General features: G+C 40.2%; 1 protein-coding gene across 1 annotated transcript in view; it reads left to right on the top strand.

Moving 5' to 3' along the window:
• LOC308132332 (protein kinase C-binding protein NELL1-like) overlaps positions 1 to 21697 on the top strand; it is a 446993-nt gene that overhangs the window by 95888 nt on the left and 329408 nt on the right. The window contains 1 exon segment of the mRNA XM_080499395.1: positions 7280 to 7450. Coding sequence (XP_080355521.1) covers positions 7280 to 7450 — 171 coding nt within the window.

Raw genomic sequence — 21697 nt, 5'->3', positions numbered from 1 at the left:
ACCGTGAGAATATTGTAGGTGAAGAAATGGGTTATTGTCACACTGAAATAGCTGTTTCACGTGTCTTTTTTAGGGTAATGGGACCTTTGAACTTACCTAAACAAATGGATATAATTTTTGATATTTTTGCTATTATTAATGTATTATTTTGCAATGCCTTGTACTGTAAATGTTCCCGTCTTCAGATCCTTTTGTTTATAGTTAATACTGTGGACCAGGGTATGTATTTGTGGTGAATATTATTTAAGCGCGATACACTGAAGTCTGTGTCATTTTCATCAAATACCGCACCAACCATCTCCATGACAACCGAGCACTTCTCCGTGTTGTTGTGAACCTGCTCACTGACGTGACACTCTGGACTTGCCGTTGTCGTTGTTCTCCGTCCTCTCACTTACCTGCAGAATAATTATTTACTACAGCTGTGGTAGGCATGCGCCGTATCAAAGTTGCGTTTCCGCCGTTTCTATGGAGACGGAGTTGGAGCATTTTTCAAAATGTTCCACCTTGGGAGCCTTTTTCAAAAAGTTGCATTTCTCAATGCATCCGAATACCGTTGTCGTGTAAATGGACACGGATGAACGCAACAAAATGTTTTCATTTTCACTTGAGAACGTGCAAACGAGGCCTGAGGATGAAGCTCAGCTGCACAGTCCATTGCTCAATGTCCTTATTTGCACAAACTTGTCGCGAACCCAGTGCAGCCTGTGTGCACCGACATTCACACCACAATTCAGCTGAAGCCACAGTGAGACCTACTTTCTCCACTTTGAATTGTAGTAACCTTGACTGACTGCAGTATGGGCTTTGCAGTATCATAGGTCGGGTGATGAAGCTTAAAAGTTAAAATGAAAATAATTATAGTAAAACTGTTGAGACAGCTCAAAAACACCTCAAATAGAAGCTTATTTTACTCGCTCAATTGTAAATTGATCTGTGAATGTTAAGTGTTTACAGTAACAAGAACCTTTCATTTTCTTTTGTCAGGCGATGGAAGCTCAGTTTGTTTAAAGTGTCTGTGTTCAGGCGCTTTGTCCTCCGGAGCCTCTGCACTATATCACAAAGGGACAACAAGGCCTCTTACCTTTGAAAAGATGCACTGAGTGTCGTTTTAAAGGTTTAGCCTTTTTAGTAAAAGTCTGGAGGACAAATGCTGTGAATTCTTTGCCATTCTCCATTATATGCTCACGCTGTTCGAGTGTTTGTGTAATCCCGATCAACACTAGTTCACCTGTTTATCTATTAAACAAAGTTTGGTTGGACTCAAGGTTTCACCTTTGAATACAACTATCTAGTTGAATTGTGTATGTATATCTTCAGGTGGGGTGTTTTTACCCACAAGGACCGACACACATTTGCTATCGCATAAAATCTATGCACATTCCAATCGAGACAAGTCTTCCACTGCTTGCCAGTTGTTTAAGTTCCTTTTGATATGCAAACACATTTCTTCTTCCTTGAAATCTGCAGATTCTCACATTAGGAGTCTGTCAGATCTTCACAGTTGCCATTAGTGAAAAGTGGCTTTGCAGAGTGGCAGTTTTGAAAGAATCAGCAATGAAAAGAATGCCTCAAAATGATGATAAGACTCCATTAAAAAAAAAGAAAAAAAGTATATATATACTTTTTTTTGAACAGACAAAACAGACTTGTCATTTTTGCTTTCACTCAGGCGACACTCTTGGTAACAAATGGACTGCCTGTCAATAGATTACCCTCTCCTCTTTATATGTGCTGCAATGTGGAGATACAATAGCTGCCGCTAAATACTTAATAGAATAAATGCTCACTGTGAAGTGGAGTTCATTGCCTTTGATGATTATTTCATGAGTCAAATCAGGGTAACGCTGTTTCTGCTCATTCAGTGAATTCGAGCCCCTTGAAGCCCCGAGGAGGCTTCTATCGGCGAGAGAGGCTCTTGTGGTCGTTGTGCTCTCCGTTCCATGTAAATGACTCTTCTCCGGCTGACAAGTGTCAGAGGCTCCGTCTCAGGCTGCGTGATGGAGGTGGGCTGTCAGGTCGCTGCCCAGCGCAGGCACACGGTGATGTATTTGTTTAATTTCAGAGAGATTCCACGTTGTACATCGCAGGCCACTGCCTCGCTTTAGGTCTTTGTTTCTCACAGATGTGAAAAAGCTGTTGAAGTTCCTCCACCAGAATCCACATGGGGAAATGAGCCAGTGTCAGTTGTTGATGTACATCTGTAATACCTTGTCAATAAGCCCTTGCAGCAGGTTTCCCAAGATGATGTCAGGCCGCAAAAAACCAAAACACAGTTTGATGGCTACAAATTCCAGTTTGTCCAGTTTGTAAACATGTCGACTTTGGTTGTAAATGAGTGGTGATGGTCTTGTTTTCATTAATTGGTTTATTCTCTGTGCATAAGTGATGCATTTCCTGGGGAGTAGATTTTAAAGATTTCACAGAGTAGAGAAAATGTAACGTACAATTCCCTATGATGCCTGTTAATTTACCGTGTGATAATTGTTTTAGTATGAACACAATCAGCCTTGTGGGGGGTTGATGGGCCGTCATTAGCTCTGTGGAAACGTTTGAAGTCGGCTGAACTCGACAGGAGATCGGCGCTCTCGCTTCCTTTCTCATCAGATTTTTTTTAGATGCAGACGTTAAACTCAAGTCCCTTTTTCTGGGCATATTAAAAACCAAAACCTTCTATACTGAGATGTTGCAACAAAGATGACATTTAAAGTGAAAACGCATCGTTGTCCAGGCATTTTTATTTGGCTACTGAGTGGCGTTTCCCAATATCTTTGTGCAACTTGGTAACTTGCCGTCGATCACAGCTCTTTAAGTTTGGATATTTGTATCAACACAGTATTTAAAGCAGCCACAAGCTACAACCAGCCTAGAGTGCAGGCTGACTATACACATATTAACATTTTTTTCTTTTACACCGTTTTGTCTCTCTCTCTAAATGTCCTATAGCAGCCATGACCACTAAAAGCACAATACCCAATATGCAAATTAGGTCCACATGTCATCTAGAAACTTCTCGTGACTTTGAGTTCTTATACACATCTTTCTCATGTGCAGTGTTTTCATGTCAGATGTGATTGAAATATGTTTGAATTAATACTCCTTTGTCACATCTGCTAGCATGGCCTGCAGCAGGACGCTCAGGAAGGTTGAGCAGGAAACAAAATGTCCTTTTTTTTCATCCATGTACGTAAACAAATAACAATAAATGATGTCACAAATGACAGAAAGTTGATCAATCAGTCCTCACTCAAAGAAATGTTGCAACATTGGATTCATTTCTCTACGTCTGAATGAAAACCACCTTGTTAGTACATTTTCAAGTGAAAATATTAAATGTGACGCTTTAAGCTCCACAGATGTGAAAATACTTGATGCTTTAAAGTTTGACAGGTGTGATTTTTGCTGATTATTGTTGAAATAATTAATGCTGTTCTATGAGCTGATTTTATTGGTTTTAAAATTAGATGTGTTTTGTGTACTAACTGTTAATATCATCTTCTAACTTGCCTGTTTTTTTGTCCTTTTTCTTCTTTAAACCGCTGAAACATTTTATTACCCTCAGGGTTAATAAAGTATCTATTTACCTGTCAGTCGTCCGAAACCATAAATAAGTAATTCTTCATATAAAACCAGAAAAAAAAAAGCTTTGTTGATGTTATGTGTCATGTGTTTGAGCACTTGACTTGACGGAGGTTTCAGCCTCATTAAGACAGCTGCTGATTGGCTGTCGAGCTCTACCTTGTGACATAAACTATACACATATTTTCAAAACACAAGATGCATGGAGTATAATAATATATTTTCAGGTTGAACACTCCAGAAGACAAAGACACTCTAAAAGTTAGATATTAACACACCTTGATTTTCACTTTTAACAAAACTGGGACTATTTGATTCACCAATCCAACTTAGACTGCACAAGTGTTTTAATTTAGTTTATCATACTCATACTGTCATTTACCAGCTTTACCAGACACATTATTAAGTACAGTGAAATAAATGTAATCTGAGTGGTATTTCTTTAAGATTTTAAGTAAGAATAAGGGGCTTCATTGGTCAATTTCCCAGTAAATAAAATAATATCAGTCATGCTTTTCTGATTAGGTTGTTGTTGTAGATATTATTCCACTTTACAGGAAATGTACTCACAACATTTTTCTCACTTTTTCACTCCTGCCTTAGATCAATCATTTTTGGGATATTTCTTAACACAAAACCACATAAAGAACACAACAAAACAAAATAACAAAAATAAAAGACAAACAATTCAATCGGTCAATAATAAGAACAGTACGATCATGTAATGTAATGTAAAAAACTGCTGACCCATCTCTTATTCTGTTTCAGATTATTAGGATAACTCCTGCTTTAACTTGGTTGCGATATGTGCACTGTTTCCTTTTGGCGTTCTGTTTGGGTTCTTGTGATTTCTGCTCAGTTTTATTCCTCTGACATACGAGAAGATGGATAAATCTGCTGCCCCACAGCCTCTATTGGTATTCTGCGGAGTAGTTTTACTCTTTTAGTTTTTTCTTCTTCTCATAAATATGCATGAGAGCTGTTGAGCTTCAGTATTGAATGGTTTTCATCCCTTTGTGTGTGTGTGTGTGTGTGTGTGTGTGTGTGTGTGTGTGTGTGTGTGTGTGTGTGTGTGTGTGTGTGTGTGTGTGTGTTATTTCCAGTGCCAGAATATATAAATGTAGGTGTTGAGGGCTACATTTGGGTTATGCATCAGAGAGCTGCATTTGTTGGATGCAGTACTGTATCTTGTGTGTGTGTGTGTGTGTGTGTGTGTGTGTGTGTGTGTGTGTGTGTGTGTGTGTGTGTGTGTGTGTGTGTGTGTGTGTGTGTGTGTGTGTGTGTGTGTGTGTGCTTTATTGGGCCAGAGGTTTTTAATGTGGGGGTCATTTGCCGCCGCGGGGAAGCTGAAATGTCATGACTGGTCGCCTGCGGCTCTCGGGCTGCCGCTATCTGCTGGCTGGCTGGCTCTTAATTTGGCGTGGCTGATGAGGGTGGAGGGTGGAGCGCACGGCGCCGAGAGCAGCTACAAGTCGAAGGCCTGCAGTCACACCACCAGGCGAGAGGAGCAGGTGGAAGTGAGACAGAAATATCCTCCTGTTTCCTGTTTCCGCACCAACAAATCTTCTACTCAGTGTGCCGAGGAAACCTCTTCGCCGCTTGTGAAGCCGCTGTCATTCATACGTACACTCAATATTGTTTGTCAGTCAGGTAATGGAATGCCAGAGTGAATGCTCAACAATGCGGACAGTAATGGCCTTTTCAATAAAATATAGGATCAACAAATCACTGTGGACGGTGGTTCATCCCAGAATGCCGTTAAGGAGATCGTGCACAGCACTGCCATTTCATTTTCACCGTCTAATAACTCATTCTCAGTGTGTAAAGTTTCCTCAGCAGGATAGAGCAGTGAAATTTAAACTCTAATAAAAAAAAAAAGAAAAGAAAGTTGGTCCAAAGTTTTGTGAACTTTAGAATCAATATTGATGATTTTCAAGATTCTCTTGTTTTGTTCAGTCTAGTCACAGTTTGACCAGCTCTGGCTGGTAAAGTGAGACGTATCTTTAGTGACCTCCTAAACAGTGGTCTGAATTTCTATTGTTACACACTTTATTTGACATGTTCCTATTTTATTTACATATCTTTAGTCCTAAAAAATGCATAGCTTTTGTCACTTTCTTTGTGTATAGGGTTACCTCATGTCTATCCAGTTGTATAATGCTTTATCCCAGTCACTCACACCCAATTTAGAGTTCCTGATTAACTTTGTTTTAAGTGTTTTTTTGTGTGGGAAACTGATTGACAGGAGGAAATGCCCTTAATTCTTAGGGAGAACATGCAAATTACACATTGAAAGCTCAAAACAGGGAGGTGAGACTCGACTTATGTCATGATGTTTATTTTTAGCCATTTTAGCACAAAATTTGTGAAGCAAGCTTGAAGTTATTGTTGCCCAAGTTTTAAGTCTCATGCTTTTGAAAAATTACAATTTAAGTTAAACAACAACGTTTAAAACAGATATTAATCATAATCATGCAATTATTTTGAAGTGGAAAACAGCAAATGGATGCACTTTCATTCAATAAGGGCCAGTTTAAAAAAAAACACATTTTTGTGATCACCGATCAGAAATATTTTGTGTTTGTATGGCAGCATTTTGAAAACTATGTCCGTTTACACGGAAATGTCAGAAACAATGAAAACAATGTCGCTTCAAATTGGCACTGTTGGTTGTTTTTATAATCAAACCACACACACCCGTGCAATGATAATAACAATAATGATACATTGTGTGTGTGTGTGTGTGTGTGTGTGTGTGTGTGTGTGTGTGTGTGTGTGTGTGTGTGTGTGTGTGTGTGTGTGTGTGTGTGTGTGCACATAGACTGTCAGGGATAGGAGGGGGAGTGCAGATGGACCCAAGCGCAGACTCAAAGAGTTCCATAAAAACCAGGTTTATTACAGTCCAGGGAAAACGAGGAAACTCAGGAGACACAAGGGCAACTAGAGGAGCGACAAGGAGACAAGGAGACAAGGAGACAAGATGACGAGACATTTTGACGAGAGGAACCGACCAAGACAACAGAGGGAAAGGGTTTAAATACACAAGTAAGGGGTGGACACAGGTGGAACACAAAGATCGGAGCACACAGAAGGAGAGTCTATCTAAGTCTATCTATCTATATGTCTGACATAATATATCTGAAATAAATTAATAATAATAAAAAAACCTTTTTTAAATTGGCTTCATGAAATCAATAAAATAATGTTTTTTTCAGCCCTTTTCAATAGTGTGTGGAAATAATTCTTCTTTGATGCGAGGCACTTTGAAAATTATGTAATTAGTTAGCGGTAGTGTCCTTGTTGATACTGTTGAGCTCATGTGTGGAAACCAAGTTACTTTTGACTTCAAATACAAACACTTTAACACTTTAAACATACATTAAAGAGATATCTGGATTGTGTCTTTTCCTGCTTGGTTGCTGATGTTTTAAGTCTCACTGTTTTTGCCTTTCTTCTGCACAGTAAAATAAGTTTATATTTCACTGTGTGTGTGTGTGTGTGTGTGTGTGTATATATATATATGAAGTTTCTTGCTTTTTCTTTCAAACAAAAAATGGAAACCATAATTCATAACTTGCTTTGACCCGAGCTTGTACATATAATGTGTTTTGGGGTGAGATAAATCTTCACCATTACAGAAGTCTTGTTGACAAAAACAGAGCATCTCAGACCTCCGACCTCTTCTCCTCTTCCACTCCAGTTACTTTGAGCTGGAGAGCAGCGGGGTGAGAGAGGAGATCCGCTACCACTACCGCTTCAAAGGCAAGCCACGCTCCGAGTCCTTCCCCTACCGCCTCGCCGACAGCCAGTGGCACAAAGTCGCCCTCACCGTCAGCGCCTCCCACCTCCTGCTGCACGTGGACTGTAACAGGTAACACACACTTTGAAAGCTGCTTAATGTCTCCGTCACGAGTGGCTGTGCGGATGTTATTTTTATTGCACTCCTTTGAAGTGACTCGTCTAATGAGCTGCTCGTGTTTATCAAGGTAAATATTTGTTCTGTTCCTTGTCGGCTGCGGATGGCGGTTCCGGTTAAGTGACAGTGCGGGCAAACGAAACATCCGAGGACAAATTAATACACGCGCCGAGCGTTGACAAATAGGCTGCGTCTTCATAAAACATCCTTTTACTTCTACATGGGATGTGTTCACTTTGTTTCCTAATGAAGTGCTCCCTGGCAGTGATATAACCACTCCGTCGATTGCCCTGCGAAGACCCCTTATCTCAAGGAGCATTCACTCAAAGCTGATCTATAAACATGCATTTCAGCTGTGACAGTCTCTCACCATACTTGCATTTCCTTCCCAGAGCCGGGAAGACGTCACTTGTGCTTTTGTAAATCGGTGGCTCGACAGACACGCCCGGGAACAAGCGGTGTAAATGCGAGCGGAGGTGATGCTCTGTCACCTCTCGTGGATGAAAAGCTGTATGATCCACGGGAGGATTGCACCGTCGCATTGATTCTTTCCAGACGCCTCATTATACCCATCAGGCCAGTGGTTTGTCGATTAATTATCACTGCTGTCAGTCAGATGAGACTGTGGTGAAGATAAATGAGGCCATCAGTGTGTTATTAGGGAGAAAAGATCAAAACGTAATTGGATGAGATTGAAATGAAAACCTTTTGCTTGGGCAGTTGTGCGGCGCAGAGGAGATGTAATTAATAAAAAAAGAAATACTTAATGCATCGGGTTAGTGCTGCTTTTTGTCAGCTTTTAGTTAAGTGGCAAGAAATTGATATCAATCTAATGCATTTTAGTTCAATCTGCCAAAGTTGAGATTTTTCTGCTGAAATGTTCTGTGCAAAATGTTCACGTTCATGTATAATATGACCGCCATCGCATTCCTCTGTGGACAGTCAGCGTTCCTGAAGGAATGTGATACGCAGAAGACATGACTTTGCACATGGTACAATATATATTTTAAGTACATTTGTCCTTGTGCCATGAATTGTAGCATTGTAATGAACAAAAGCATCCTGTACCACAACAACAAGCCAGCCTTTTGTGTTGTGATTATTTTGATTGTGTAGCCTCTTTCATTTGAAATGAATGCCCCACAGGTGATGCAGGTCCTCATCCAATATGGCAGCCATGCTGATTGATCAACTCCAATAAGCAACAATCAATCAGGCATCTACTTACATATTATTAACTTATTGAAGTCTCCATCCTCTGATGCAGAATTGTGACATTGTCCCTCAATTGGGACTTGATTTTTCAGACTGATGCATCTGATTTTGGACAATACATGAAAGTGGCCTGTGTCAGATCTGAATTGGAATTTTGTTCTTCTGATTACCATAAAAATAAAATCTGGGTCACATATGGTCAAAAAAGCAAGGTTTGAGGTCCGTGTCGCACATAATGACCAGAAGTTACCTACAAGCTTGCACTTTTGGGCTTTATTTCAGTTGGTAAAACATTTTGCCCTCCACTCCTGATTGACACCGAACCCCACGTTCTTCTCAAGGGTGTGTGAGGATTTCCTATGGCAGCCATCATCGCTGCAATGTGAGTGAACGGTTGAGTGTGATGGATCATGTCGTGTGCTGAGACTGCTCGAGCTTCAAAATGTGTTTGATAAGCACAACAGCTGAATTTCGTCTTAAATTTTTAATGCAGAATTGACACATCAGACATTTCCGTGAAGACAAAGGTGAGAGCGTGAAAACCGGCGTGCTTGGCGAGCTGCGGCGTCCCACACCTCTTCACACTCGTGCTCAGCTGTGGTTGTTTGCCCATCTGCACCCACCGTGAGCCACAGCTTCACCCGCTGCCATATTGGCTTCCAAACTGCTGTCAAGGTGGCATTTTCAACTCACCATACCTTTCATTTGAGCAGCAACACAGAACTACGGTCTGATGTGAGGCCACTATGTGGCCACGATTTTTGTTTTTGTTTTTTTTATCCGCTGGCCGTCGGCTTAAACTGATCTCTCGCCATGAGCTGAAAATCCGTGTTGACAGCCCGGAGCTGCACTGTCAGACCGGTCTGTGTGTTTGGTCAAAAATGCTGTGGTGTGTTTACACATCAGCACGATGATTTACAAATATCATTTTCCCATCATTCCTGACATTCTTGATGTGACTTAATGCATCTGAATATGGTTTTTAACAGGCGTGTTGGTGGATGACATTCTTCATATTCGTGGAACATGTTTTTGCCGGCCAAAGAATTGGTTGGATTTGTGAAGTTTTCAACTCCGCGTGTCAATTAGCTGTGATGCTGCAGCATCCTCCTCTCTACACAACTCCAAGGCATTTCTCTGGATGTGGCACAATCTGGAGTGTGTAAACTGTTCAGCAGCTGACTGGTGTGTGTGTGGAGCCACACATATACACCCAGTCGTGGACCTGGCTTGTTCTACGCCTTGGACAAACACCTGCACCTCCATGGGTCCACATCTGAGACCGGGTGGTTCTCATTTCCCCTCATGCCATGTGCACTCCTTCACAGATTGCGCCCCGGGCGGCTTCCCACATCGCTCATAGCAGAATCCACCTCTATATATGCCAAATGATCCCGATTCACCACATTCGTGACAGCAGCGCAGTACCACAAGCAATAGACACTGTCTGCAATGGGCTTTGCACAGCAGGTGGTTCTGGAGACAGGAAGTAGGCGGTGGCTGTTAGTACATTAAGTTGAACATTTTGGACGAGTGCTCAGTGACTTTCTGAGGTTCAAACGTGAGATTAACATTCGAAGAGAAATCCTGAGATAGGTTGAGAAACACTTATTATTATCCTGTTAACCGAGATCTAATGGTAAAGACTTAGCTGGTGAGCCATTTGTTGAGGGAGGTCTGAGTTTTGGTCCAAAAGTGATCATCTATTTCGGTGGCAGTGGGAAACAAAGCTCTGGAGATTAAGATTGAGATTCTTCATTACTTGTTTTAATGTATTTCTTTTATTTCTTTGCGAAGCTTTTCTGGTACCGTTTTATGCTATTAATTATAACGTGTGATAACAGGCCGCGACTCTCATATAAGTTAGGTCAAAATCTTGATCTGTGGTCAGGAAATGAGATTCATGCTTTTTGTGACTTGTTATTTTGTGTAAACAAACCTTTATCTGTACTTCCAGAGTGCAGCTGTAGCGACAAGTCCTGATGTGTCACAGCAACAACATAGTAGACGTGATAGAAATAATGCAAGGGTTACTTACCCAGTTGACTAAATACTTATTTGTCTGGTATCTAGGAAAGTAAATCATACTATTTGTTGAAGAAGTAACTAGTCATAATCTTCAGTAGAATTTATCTGCAATGAGTACAATTAATCAGCCACACATTAAAAACAACAATACTGCAAAATGTGCTTTTTGACTTTATAAATTAACGTTTTGTCCTGTTTCAAAAGGGAGTTTTCCTTTCAGTTCAGTTCAGAAGGAAGAATTCTAATGGAGATTTGAAGTAAGTCATCAGTTATCCCGCTTTAGAACACACAGAGCAAATCTACCCGTACAAAACTTGGTGTACAGACAGAAAGTAAATAGCAGTAATTAATATCCCCGGAACCAGATACTCTCATTTCCATTCAGTGGTTGTAATGTTTCTTTATTGAACGCAGATTGTCAGACCCATTAGCCTTGAAGTTTTTAAGTGGTTTAATTTCCGCACTAAAACACACTTTATTGATTTCAAGGCTCATTAAATGGGTTTTAAGCATCCATAAATGTGAGAGGGGCAGTTTACTGTCACATCTTCAGGTGGACTTTTACCGACTATAGCTTCTTTGGGTCTCGTTTTATTGATACCTGCTTCACAATCCAAAGTGTGACATGTTCTGAACGCTGTCGCTCCCTCGGGACTTATAATGAATAACCGAGTGAATGAGACTGGCGGTTGCATTAATCAAACCTATTGATACTGCAAAAGTCATCCATCCGTCTTCTATACTGCTCTATCCTAGTCAGAGTCGCAGGGGGCTCGAGTTGACCCCAAGTGCACCCTGGGAAAATCACAGAAGGATAGACGCATTCACACGTATGGACAAATGTTTGGACTGTTGGAGGAAACTGGTGTTCGTCAAGAAAACCTGGCCTTTCCAATGAGGCTGAATCAGATCATGTAAACATGCAACATGTGATAATGTTGATGATTATTCATATTATGATATGATGTGGAATCAAATCGAAGTAAATGTTGGGATTTGTTCTCCTATATCAGTGATTCCCAACCAGGATGTCTCAACCTCCAAAAGATTCATGGGTTGGGGGCGGAGGCGTCTTGAGTTTAGGGGTTTCACATTTTTTTATGCCTTTTTTATTCACTTATGTCACAAAACTAGTCAGTTTAAGCATTTACATTAAAGAGAAGAAACAAGACTGTCAGAGTAAGCTTCACCTGTCAAAAATAAATTAAGAGTGTCCCGAGAGAGTTATATAGAATGTTTTTATTGAAGCAATGGACAAAAGTATTGCTGAATGCATCTTTTGCCGTGAAAAATGGGAGATTGGACTTTTGAAACCACAAGCTGAAGCAGCACTAGTCCACTAAAAACACAGAGACAGTGTGTGAGCCCAAATAGTTTCTTTTCAGGGAACACACAGAATTGAACAGATATACTATATCTCACATATAATGTGTTATGAGGGGGGGAAATGTTTGAAATCACTGTCCTAAGTAACAGTTCTCTTTCTCTTGCTCTTAATTTACATCAAGTCTGACTGGGCCATGTCTGTTTAGTTGTTTTCCCGTCACATTCTCATTGTTTTGGGTCATTTTTCCTTGATTTTTTTTTATCTGACTTCTGTCCTGTTTCAACAACGAAAGAAATAGTTAGAGACATGAACCAAATTTAACTTGCCACTTCTCATTTAAGTATTATTTGCACTTTTCTTTTATTAACTGGTTGTGCATCGTGCATGAAAACATGAACAATTACAGTTCTGTCCGTCAGTTTCAATATTGTACGTGTGAATATATTTGAAGCCCTGGATCCCCACGCAATAAAGACCCTCAAGCTCGGACTTGGTCCAGAGATTATCTCCCTTTGAGGTGAGAGAACAAATCCCTACACCACAATATGAGCCTGCAAATCTCCTTTCCTTCTCTTTCACAGGTGATAAAAAGCAGGTGTGGCGTGTGAATAACAAATAAAAAGAAATGTTGTTATTGTTTGGATGGACCTGCTTTGCCATCTCAACACATTCTTAACTGTATGCAAACACGTTTAGCTCCTAAAATCTCATTTTATTGATCAGATTTAAAGGCTGAGCTGATACTGCTGTTTAAAAAGTGCAGCTTTCAGAAAGTAGTGTACCTTGTAAATACTGTTAAAACATAGTCTGTGCATTTTTAGCAAGTTAGCAAAATTAAAAGTATGAATAGGGGCAAGCTGCTTCAAATATATCTGGTTTACTTCAAAAAATGTAAGCTCATACATTAAGAGGAAATAGTGTTATAGGATAAAAATGTGTTAGAGTCAGTGAATTTGTCTTTCTAAAGGAAACCTGGGAAGCAAGTTATATGTAAACATACTAACTGGAATAGTAAGACCCATTCCCCTTCCTCAGTGGCTGCCAGAGGGCATTCTGGGAAATTAATACAAGACTTCCCAGCAGCACATTTCATTCTCCTGCCTCTGCTTCCATGAATAGATTTACAATAATAGATTTAAAATAATAACATGAGACAATGTCTTTGACCCACACTGTTCATGACCATAATCATAATTAAAAGAATCAAACATTCCCTCTATTCATGTATTTTAAATAATGAACAGGAAGAGAACTGTGCTTCATTCTTTACTGACTGCTATTTGTATCCTTCTCGATTTTGGTTTTTTTCTATTGTATGAATTGGAGCTGCAGGGCATTCATTAATTCATTAAACATGCAACTTCATTTTGTCGCACTGCAATAACGATTTATAACTGTAGATGTTAATGAATTTTATGTAGTGAGATTTGTTCTTCCAAATAACAGTGCTCTGTCTCTTGCCCCAAATTTACACCAGCTGCAATAGACCTTGTTTTTTTTATTCTTCATTTGTTCTATCACGTCTGCATTTTCCACCACCGGCATTCCTGAAGAGACTTTCTTTGTGTTGATATTTTTGTGTTGATTTTTGTGCTTTTGGCCATCGCTGTCTGAACGTGTGACGTAGCTAAAGTGACTGATTGATTGAATTTTCTTTTAATTTGGTAATTTCACATCTGTTTGGGTGAATATATTGTAATATTCTGAATTTTACATGCATTTTTCGTAGATATTCCCAGATGAATAATTAGAAAATAGTTCTATATGTAGTACTTCATAGTAATAAGTAATCTATATATTTTTTTTTTTCACGTCTAAGCAATGGTCAAAGAAATGTTGGTTTGAGCTGAGCTGCAGGGGAACAGTAGGAATGAAAACAGAATCCATCGCAGTTCAGTCGGTCTGCAATGTGCTTTTTGCACATGTCGATGTAGCCGACTATCATTCTGAGCCGATTAACACCCCCCACAAACACAGGTTAGCATTGTTCATGAAATCCATCTACAACACTAATCATCACAATCAATAACACAAATGAAGCCCAAGTTTAGAAGTTTACTGAGACATTGTCTTCACGTAGAAGTAGAATAACAAACAGGCTGATTTCAACAACTTTTGGCTTCAAGAAAAAAATCGTAAAAACACGTGATTATGATTCATTTGCAATATATTGTTATATAGTTTATGTATATGAGTCCCAGACATTTCCATTCTTTGTGTTAAGAGTCAGAATTCCTTTTTTTTTCATCTCTAAAGTCTGTGGAAGTCCAGTAACCAATTCTTAAGAACATAATTTGACACTGCCAAAGTCACAGAGGATTTGAGATTTCTCGCATCATGAAACAGTCACATTAGACTCCATTTGACTGATTCGATCCGTTCAGCCGTCTTCTCACTGGATTTGAGAGTGTTTCCCACTAGACGCAAATCCAGGAGCTTTTCTGCCGGGCAGCCGCTTCGATTTGTACTTGTCATTCTGTCCCACGGTGCGGCTGCGCCGGTCTTTGTCCAAATGAAGCGCTCTTAACTTGGGTGAGGATTTGGATTTAATCTGAAGGTGGATCAAAGTGTGGAGACTTCATGGACATTTTCCAACTTTGCTTCCTCCGACGCCGTCCTTGTGTGAGATGGAGCCAAAGAGAGCATGACTGAGGTAAGGACACCTGTTCAACGCGCCCGCTGTGCGCAATGATGCCTTTGGCAAGGAGGATTCTGACAGTCAACCTCACAGCTGTACATATGCATGAGATGGAGCAGGAATGGAACAGTCTTCAGTCTGTCATAAAGCAGTAATGTACTGTATTGGAAAAACAGGTGACGATAGATGTTGAAAATTCGGGTTTGAAATCAAACAGATTAATCAGATATTCAGGTTTTGCTCGACTTACTATTAATATACTTACTAATAATGAGACAAAATTAAATAATCAATTTGCCATCATTTAACAGGAACAGGAACAGAAGTTAAAAATGTGTGTTTGAAGACCAACTTTGAAATTATCTAGCTAGAAAACTGTAAAACTATAGATCAATTGATAAGAACACTGGTATAAAAATATAACCAATTTAAAGGTTTTGAAGAGGATGAAACGCTCCAGTATTGACCATTTGCATCATCATAAGAATGTAGATGTTGGCTATGTTTTAAGGTTCTTTCACTGCTACTTAATAATTCATATAATTCATGAATTAAATATTGTGAAAATATGACTTAATCATTGAAATAATAACTTTGATTCTACTTTATTTAATGTATTATTCAGAGGCGGGGGTGGCTCTGTTGCTCTCCCTCCTCATCTCTGTGTGGAGTTTGCATGTTTCTCTGGATTAGATTTCTTCCCACAGTCCAAAATCATGCAATGATGATGTTAAATGACATGCCTGATGACACATATTTTGTGAATGTGATGTCTTTCTTTCTGTATTTGGGCTTGATGCACTTTGTTAGCTGTAATCTGCTGCAGCATCACGTGACCTGGATTCAGTTTAAAGTAATTATATAAAACAGACATCTATTGAAGCAAAACGGGTACTTTTGTAAAGATTAGCATATATACTTTACCCCAGGCCAAAGGAAATTCAGTTTTCAGCTGTAGACATAAATCAGAACGTTAAGGTTCAATTTAATTGAAGTTTCTCATTACATGTATTTAAATGCATTCATTTTGGACATATAAACAGTGAAGACCGAACAAGACGCAGAAAAAATCCCAACAAAAGAAAAAAAAAATATTCGTCCAAGTTTACCTCAGATAATAACAATTACACACACACACACACACACACACATATATATACATATATATCACATTTCCTAATTGTATTTGGATTGGATTAGATAACACCAACAAAAACAATCATAATTAAAATGACAAAAATAATTGTACTAATTTAATAGCTTCTACATTTCCCCATGAATTTTAATGAGCAGTATTATATTAATTTATATTATATAAACTATTTGTACGTTAAGTATTTAGAAAATACAAGCAGAATATATAAACATATACTCATTGACGTACACTTGTATACAAATAATTCCACACATGTATAAGTTCATTACTTATTGAGGCTCTTCCAGATTCCTGCTTGTGTTTGTTTTTAAACTGAATAAAATGTATTGTGTTTCATACTTTACTTGTTCCACAGTTTTACTCCACAAATTGAAATAGAAAAGTTCCTGTTCTCGTTAATATTGCAATGATGATAAAGAAGAAAACTGATCATGTAGTGGAATGTTTTGCAGGAGTACCTTGAGTTGTAACGTGAGGTAGTATTAAAGAATTCATTTTTTGTTCTTGGTTGTATTGGACACAAGGCAGATTGTTGATTCTCCTCTTCACTGTCGAACGCGTGGAGATAAAGTCTCTGATACTCATCTTGCTGGTGTTTCTATTGAGTTTTGCAAGCAAAGCATCCACACTGACCTTTCAACAACAATATAAATCCACCGGTGCTTTCTGTTCATGGCGTGTGCACGATTTCCCACTTTGTGTTCTGGCTTGTTCAAGGGTGGCTTTGGGAAATCTGCTGCAAACCTAAATGAAAATAGCCCATAAAGCCGTGTTAGTTTGAGTTCAGCCTGATGGATTTTTTTTTTCTTTTTCCCAGCAGTTGGAGTTGTTACAGAAAGAACTGGTCAACAAATGATACAACAAAGGTCCTAATTACTAAAAGACACTGGACTCCGGAGACACGTCAAAGAGTATGGAAGTGTGGAACTAACTTTTTCTATTTCCTGCTCTGATCGCCTCCTGGTAGTTGTTTGGTGGTGACCTGAAAGTGAATATTGCACTAATGAATGGGACGATTCTGAGCTGCTTGACCTCAGGATTTCTGCTTTAATGCGAATTAACACCTGCTGTTCTGTGACGACTGCTGACTCATTGTTTGGATTCATTCCCATCTTCTATGACACAAATGATTATGTTCATTGATTACTGTGCTCTATGGAAAAATTTTATCAATTTGCCACAGCTCAGTTAAGGCTTTAATTAACATTTGTCCAACTTAGAATTTCCATTCTTGTAAGTAGCATAAACTAAGATTGCAGTTATTGTCTCACCTGTGCTCTTTAAAGACAATAAAACATGCACTCGTGTCTTGTTTTGTAACTTGGAATTGTTAATGGCTCTTCACTAGTCTTTTTTTTTTTATCAAAATATCTTAAACGTGGACTTCTCTTACATCTGCAAAAGATAGAATCATGCGTTGTTAAAGGAAATGAATAGGATAAACTTGGAATGAAATTTATTTTCGCATCATAGCCACAGATGTCACTTGTCTTTATGAGAAAATTATAAGCAATGTAAAGAAAATGTCCTTAGAGTGCATTTTGGAAAAAATCCACGACAGAGTATCAAACCACATCTTGTCTTGCTGAATGATGCAATTCACTCTATTTTTGTATTTTACTTTCATTTATTAATTTTGGTTTTCTGCAAGTCTCTACAAGTTATCCAGTGTTAAGTTTCTCCACACTTATACTTTGCAAATCATTATCTGAAAGATGTTGAGTTGTCATTTAAATTCAAGGTTTGTTGGAATGCATGGGTGTGTCGTGATTTGTATTTTCACTTCACAATGAGAACTGAGGGCATGTTCACACTTATCTGGTTATTTGGAGAGAAAAAAAGACAAAAACTAAAAAAAGCAGTGATATTGCTCTGCGTTTGGGCCACACATTTACCCGTACACACCGCTATGACTCGCCACAAACCACAGTGTTAGATCTGGATAAACTGTCTTCGGTTGCACCTGAAGGGGGGAGGCGGATATTTACGTCACAATTAGTGACGATGTGTTTTTTTCCAGGATTCTGATTGGCTGTCATGACTTCATGCTTCTCGCTGCACTGCCCCCTACAGGTTTGGCTGCTCATAGTAGGTCTGAACCAGGTGTATAAACAGTATGGGTCTGTGTCAATGAAGATTTTTTTTTTTTATTAAACGTAAAGGGGGAAATATCAGTTTGTGTAAAAACCTGGGTGTGTGTAAATGTGGCCTGAGCCAGTTGAAAATCGCTCCTACTCTGATAAACTGGACTGTATTAAAAAAAAAAAATTATAAAATAAACCAACTCCGCAACAACTTTGGCTTGAAGCCAGCAATTTGCTTGTGAACTTGGTAAATAAACTGTCACGGTTCACACTCAGACTCAGGTGCAGACAGAAACACGGCAACCAGGGATACGCTCAGAGCACTTTATTAAACTACGTGGCAATGAACACAAACCAGAAACACAACCAAGCAGAACTCTAAGAGCCAGAATTACAGAATTACGGACTTTACCCAGAAACAACAAACTAAACCCATCCAAACAGAACTCCAGAATAAACAACACAGATACACTACACAGACAAAGGAACCACCCCAAACAAACGATAAGGACCCAGCGGTAGACTGAGGGAGCACACAGCCTGGTATGAAACGGCGCGAGATGAATGGCGTGGTCGACACTGGAGACCACAGGAGGTGGCGTCTGCTGCAGCCTGAAGGACGGTGGTCGGGGAGTCTGGTGCTGAAGCCGTAGGAACGGGCCAACGAGTCTCATGCAGGAGCTTGGTGCAGCAGGGTGGGTCCAGAACGGCAGCAGAGGAGAGACAGACTTAAAGGCCTAGTGAAATGAAAATTCGACCTCCAAAACACTCTGGCTGTCGCTTCTAGGGACATTTTTATGCTAACTGGCCCAAGGGTGAAATGTTAAAACACGGCAATCTGCGAGAAAATAGCCGATAAACGTTGGTATTTCCTCTGCTGGGCGGAGCTTCTGACAATAACAGAGTGATGTCACGAGTTGTGCACACGCCCAAGTTGTGTTTACATTATGGAGGATCAGAGTTTTGACCACGAAGAGGCTGAATTGAACCATATTTCATCATCATGGTCATTTCAAACCCAGTGATTGATGAAGAAGACACAGAAGGTGGTTCTGCCATCGGTGACCCCATCTGGAACATGTTTGAGGAAGCAGAAGACGCTTCGTCCTCCATTCGTCCTCGTCTCCTCGCCTCAGCAGCCGCCACTTTTCACCTTTGAGGCTTTGAGGCTCCTGACTTTTGGCAGAACGACCGGCTTCCTGGATCCAACACGTCCAAGAGCTTTTCTGACTGTGGAATCACCAAAGATGAGTCCAGGTATTACTTGATCGTCTACTAGCCGTCCGAGCTAACGGCTAGCCGCTCCCGCCGCCTGTGCTCCTTTTCTCCTCTCTCGGTCTCTTCCAGGCTCAATCTTTCATCAAGGCTCATAAAACGCCGACTATAACTTCAAAACACTGTAAAAACTTGGATATTTAAGCGGAAACAAGCCGATATAAACACAACAGATGGAGATCTGCACAACTCTTGACGTCACGCCCACGAAGAAGGATTCCCCCGACTTCCTCGGCTGGAGATTCAAAATTCAAATAACTTTGTTATGCGACAACAGTGGTGGGGCAGAGTCGGAGAAACCTTAGAAGTAGTAGCCCAAATATCGTCGTTTGCAAAATAGTGTTTTACATTTCACTAGGCCTTTAACGCAGGACAAAACAGACTGAGGCGAGGGAAGGCAGAGCAGAGTTCAACTAACTGTAGGTAGTTTTACAGTCCGACGCCGAGTCTTCGTCTGATGCCAGTTTTATAGAGGCATTGTTGAGGCATTGTTGAGTGAAGCCACACCCTGCCGCACTCAGGAAATCAGCACTGCACTCCCCCACACCTCACACAGCATGCAGCACACGCCCACCTAGGAAAAAGGAAAGGAGGGAGGGGGAAGGGAACAAATGCTGCCACTAGGCAGAGCCAGAGGTGGAGGTCATGACATAAACAGGAGCTCTGCAGAAAGAATCCAGGTTTATATGAATCAGCTACCAACATGTTACTGCTAAAAGTGTGAGTGCTGCAATAAAGCATTAAGATGTTAAGGCCACTAGACACTGTGATTTTCGTCCGTCCTCCATTAAGGATAACAATTGAGAGAGAATTATGTCGATGTCGTTGATTTAATTGGGCCGTCCTACGTCGCACTGTGAGACCAGTTCAAGGAGGCCGTCCTCATGGCCTCGCGACTAAAAACAGCCTGTGATAAATTTCTGTCTGTCAGACGTCTGGGGTGATGGTGACGCCCCTGTGGTCTGCATCAACTGACTAACCAATAGAAATGCAGTATGAAATGACATACTGATCAGCGCGACACTGCCGCTAAAACCCAAATAGATGCTTTGTGGCTACAATGGCAAAACAGATCAAAACAAGTTTGTGGGATGTCAACAAAGAAGACGGCCTGGTCGGGATGTGGCAGCAGAAACCTCTTCGGGGATTTCTCTCCAAACACAGAAATGTGACAAGGTTCTTTTTCTTTCTTCACTGGTACAGCACAGGCTGCAATTCATCTTGTTTTCATCGTGCAATTTACACACGACACACTTCATGTGGTGGCCAAAGTCATTAGCCTCCGGTCCTCCAGTGTAGCTTTGGTTAAGCCCCATTTACACGACGTTTCAAGTGAAAACGTTTTGTAGACGAAAGCTTCGCATTTTCACTTGAAAAGGTTTACGGGGTCTAATTATCAACACCTTCACAGCAACAGAAACAACTTCAGATAGAACTGGCTGTGAACTTTATTTTTCTTCTTTGAGTGAGCCCAGAGCGACCTCCAAGCCTGTGGACGTGTAAAAGCCCACGTATTCCAGCCTTGGGTGCATTTCTCATGGGGAGCTCGATTTATCTTCAGGTTTCAGTTGACCATGCAACCATTTTTTTTACATTGTTTTCATCCTTGCTAATGGCGATAGGTAAAGCTGGAACCTTTCTAGGTCTCTGTTGCCAGCAGAATAATAAGTTCCCTCAGGGAATGTATTTATACAAGCCGCTGTTGTTTAACCGCTGACTTCAAACCATGCCCCGTGTCTTTAAGTGAGGCAGTTTGTGCTCGAACAGCACAGGGTAATGTAAAATTGGATCGTGCAGCACAGTTAATGTGATGTATTCCTCCTTTACTGTTCTGTATTTCTTGACTCCACATTTCCCCCACAGGTCGGAATCGCTCTTTACGATTAGTCATTGGCTTAAACTCGGGTGTCAGATTATACAAGAAAATGCACTTAATGCAAAAGTAAAGCACCAATGGGAAGATTTGCTGTTGTAAACTGGACACAAGCTCTTACATAACAATCCCCTCAACTTTTCATTTCTCGCTTGTGTACAAATAAGTTGTGAAAAAGTTAAAGTCACTGACATCCATGATAGAAACTAGTTAGTTTTTTTTCTTTGGAAAATGTGTAGCTCACCGGTTCTGGATGAAAAATGAACTTTGCCTCAGTTGCATTGTGGGAGCATTTTAATGAAATGCTTCGACATTCACAAATAATGATCTGTATTTAACTTCCTCTGCTCAGGCGTATGGAATGAGAAGATGGCTGCAGCCAGTGTGTCCCTCATACAGAATCAGTGACTTTTTAGTCCTCCACCTCTTCCACCTCATTTTCAAATGCACGTCAATGGAATATACTGTGTTATTTTTGGTCATTTCTCTCCTCTGCACGTGACGTTACCTGCATTAGTGCCGCAGCAGACGTTTGACAAGGTCACATTCTCTACGCTTGATTGAACACTCATTGACATACATGGACATTTTCATGTCCAAGTGTTA

This window comes from Blennius ocellaris, assembly GCF_963422515.1.
Source record: "Blennius ocellaris genome assembly, chromosome: 1".
Classification (NCBI taxonomy): domain Eukaryota; kingdom Metazoa; phylum Chordata; class Actinopteri; order Blenniiformes; family Blenniidae; genus Blennius; species Blennius ocellaris.
The sequence above is the reverse complement of the archived record's forward strand: the minus strand, read 5'-3'. Positions and strand labels throughout refer to the sequence as shown.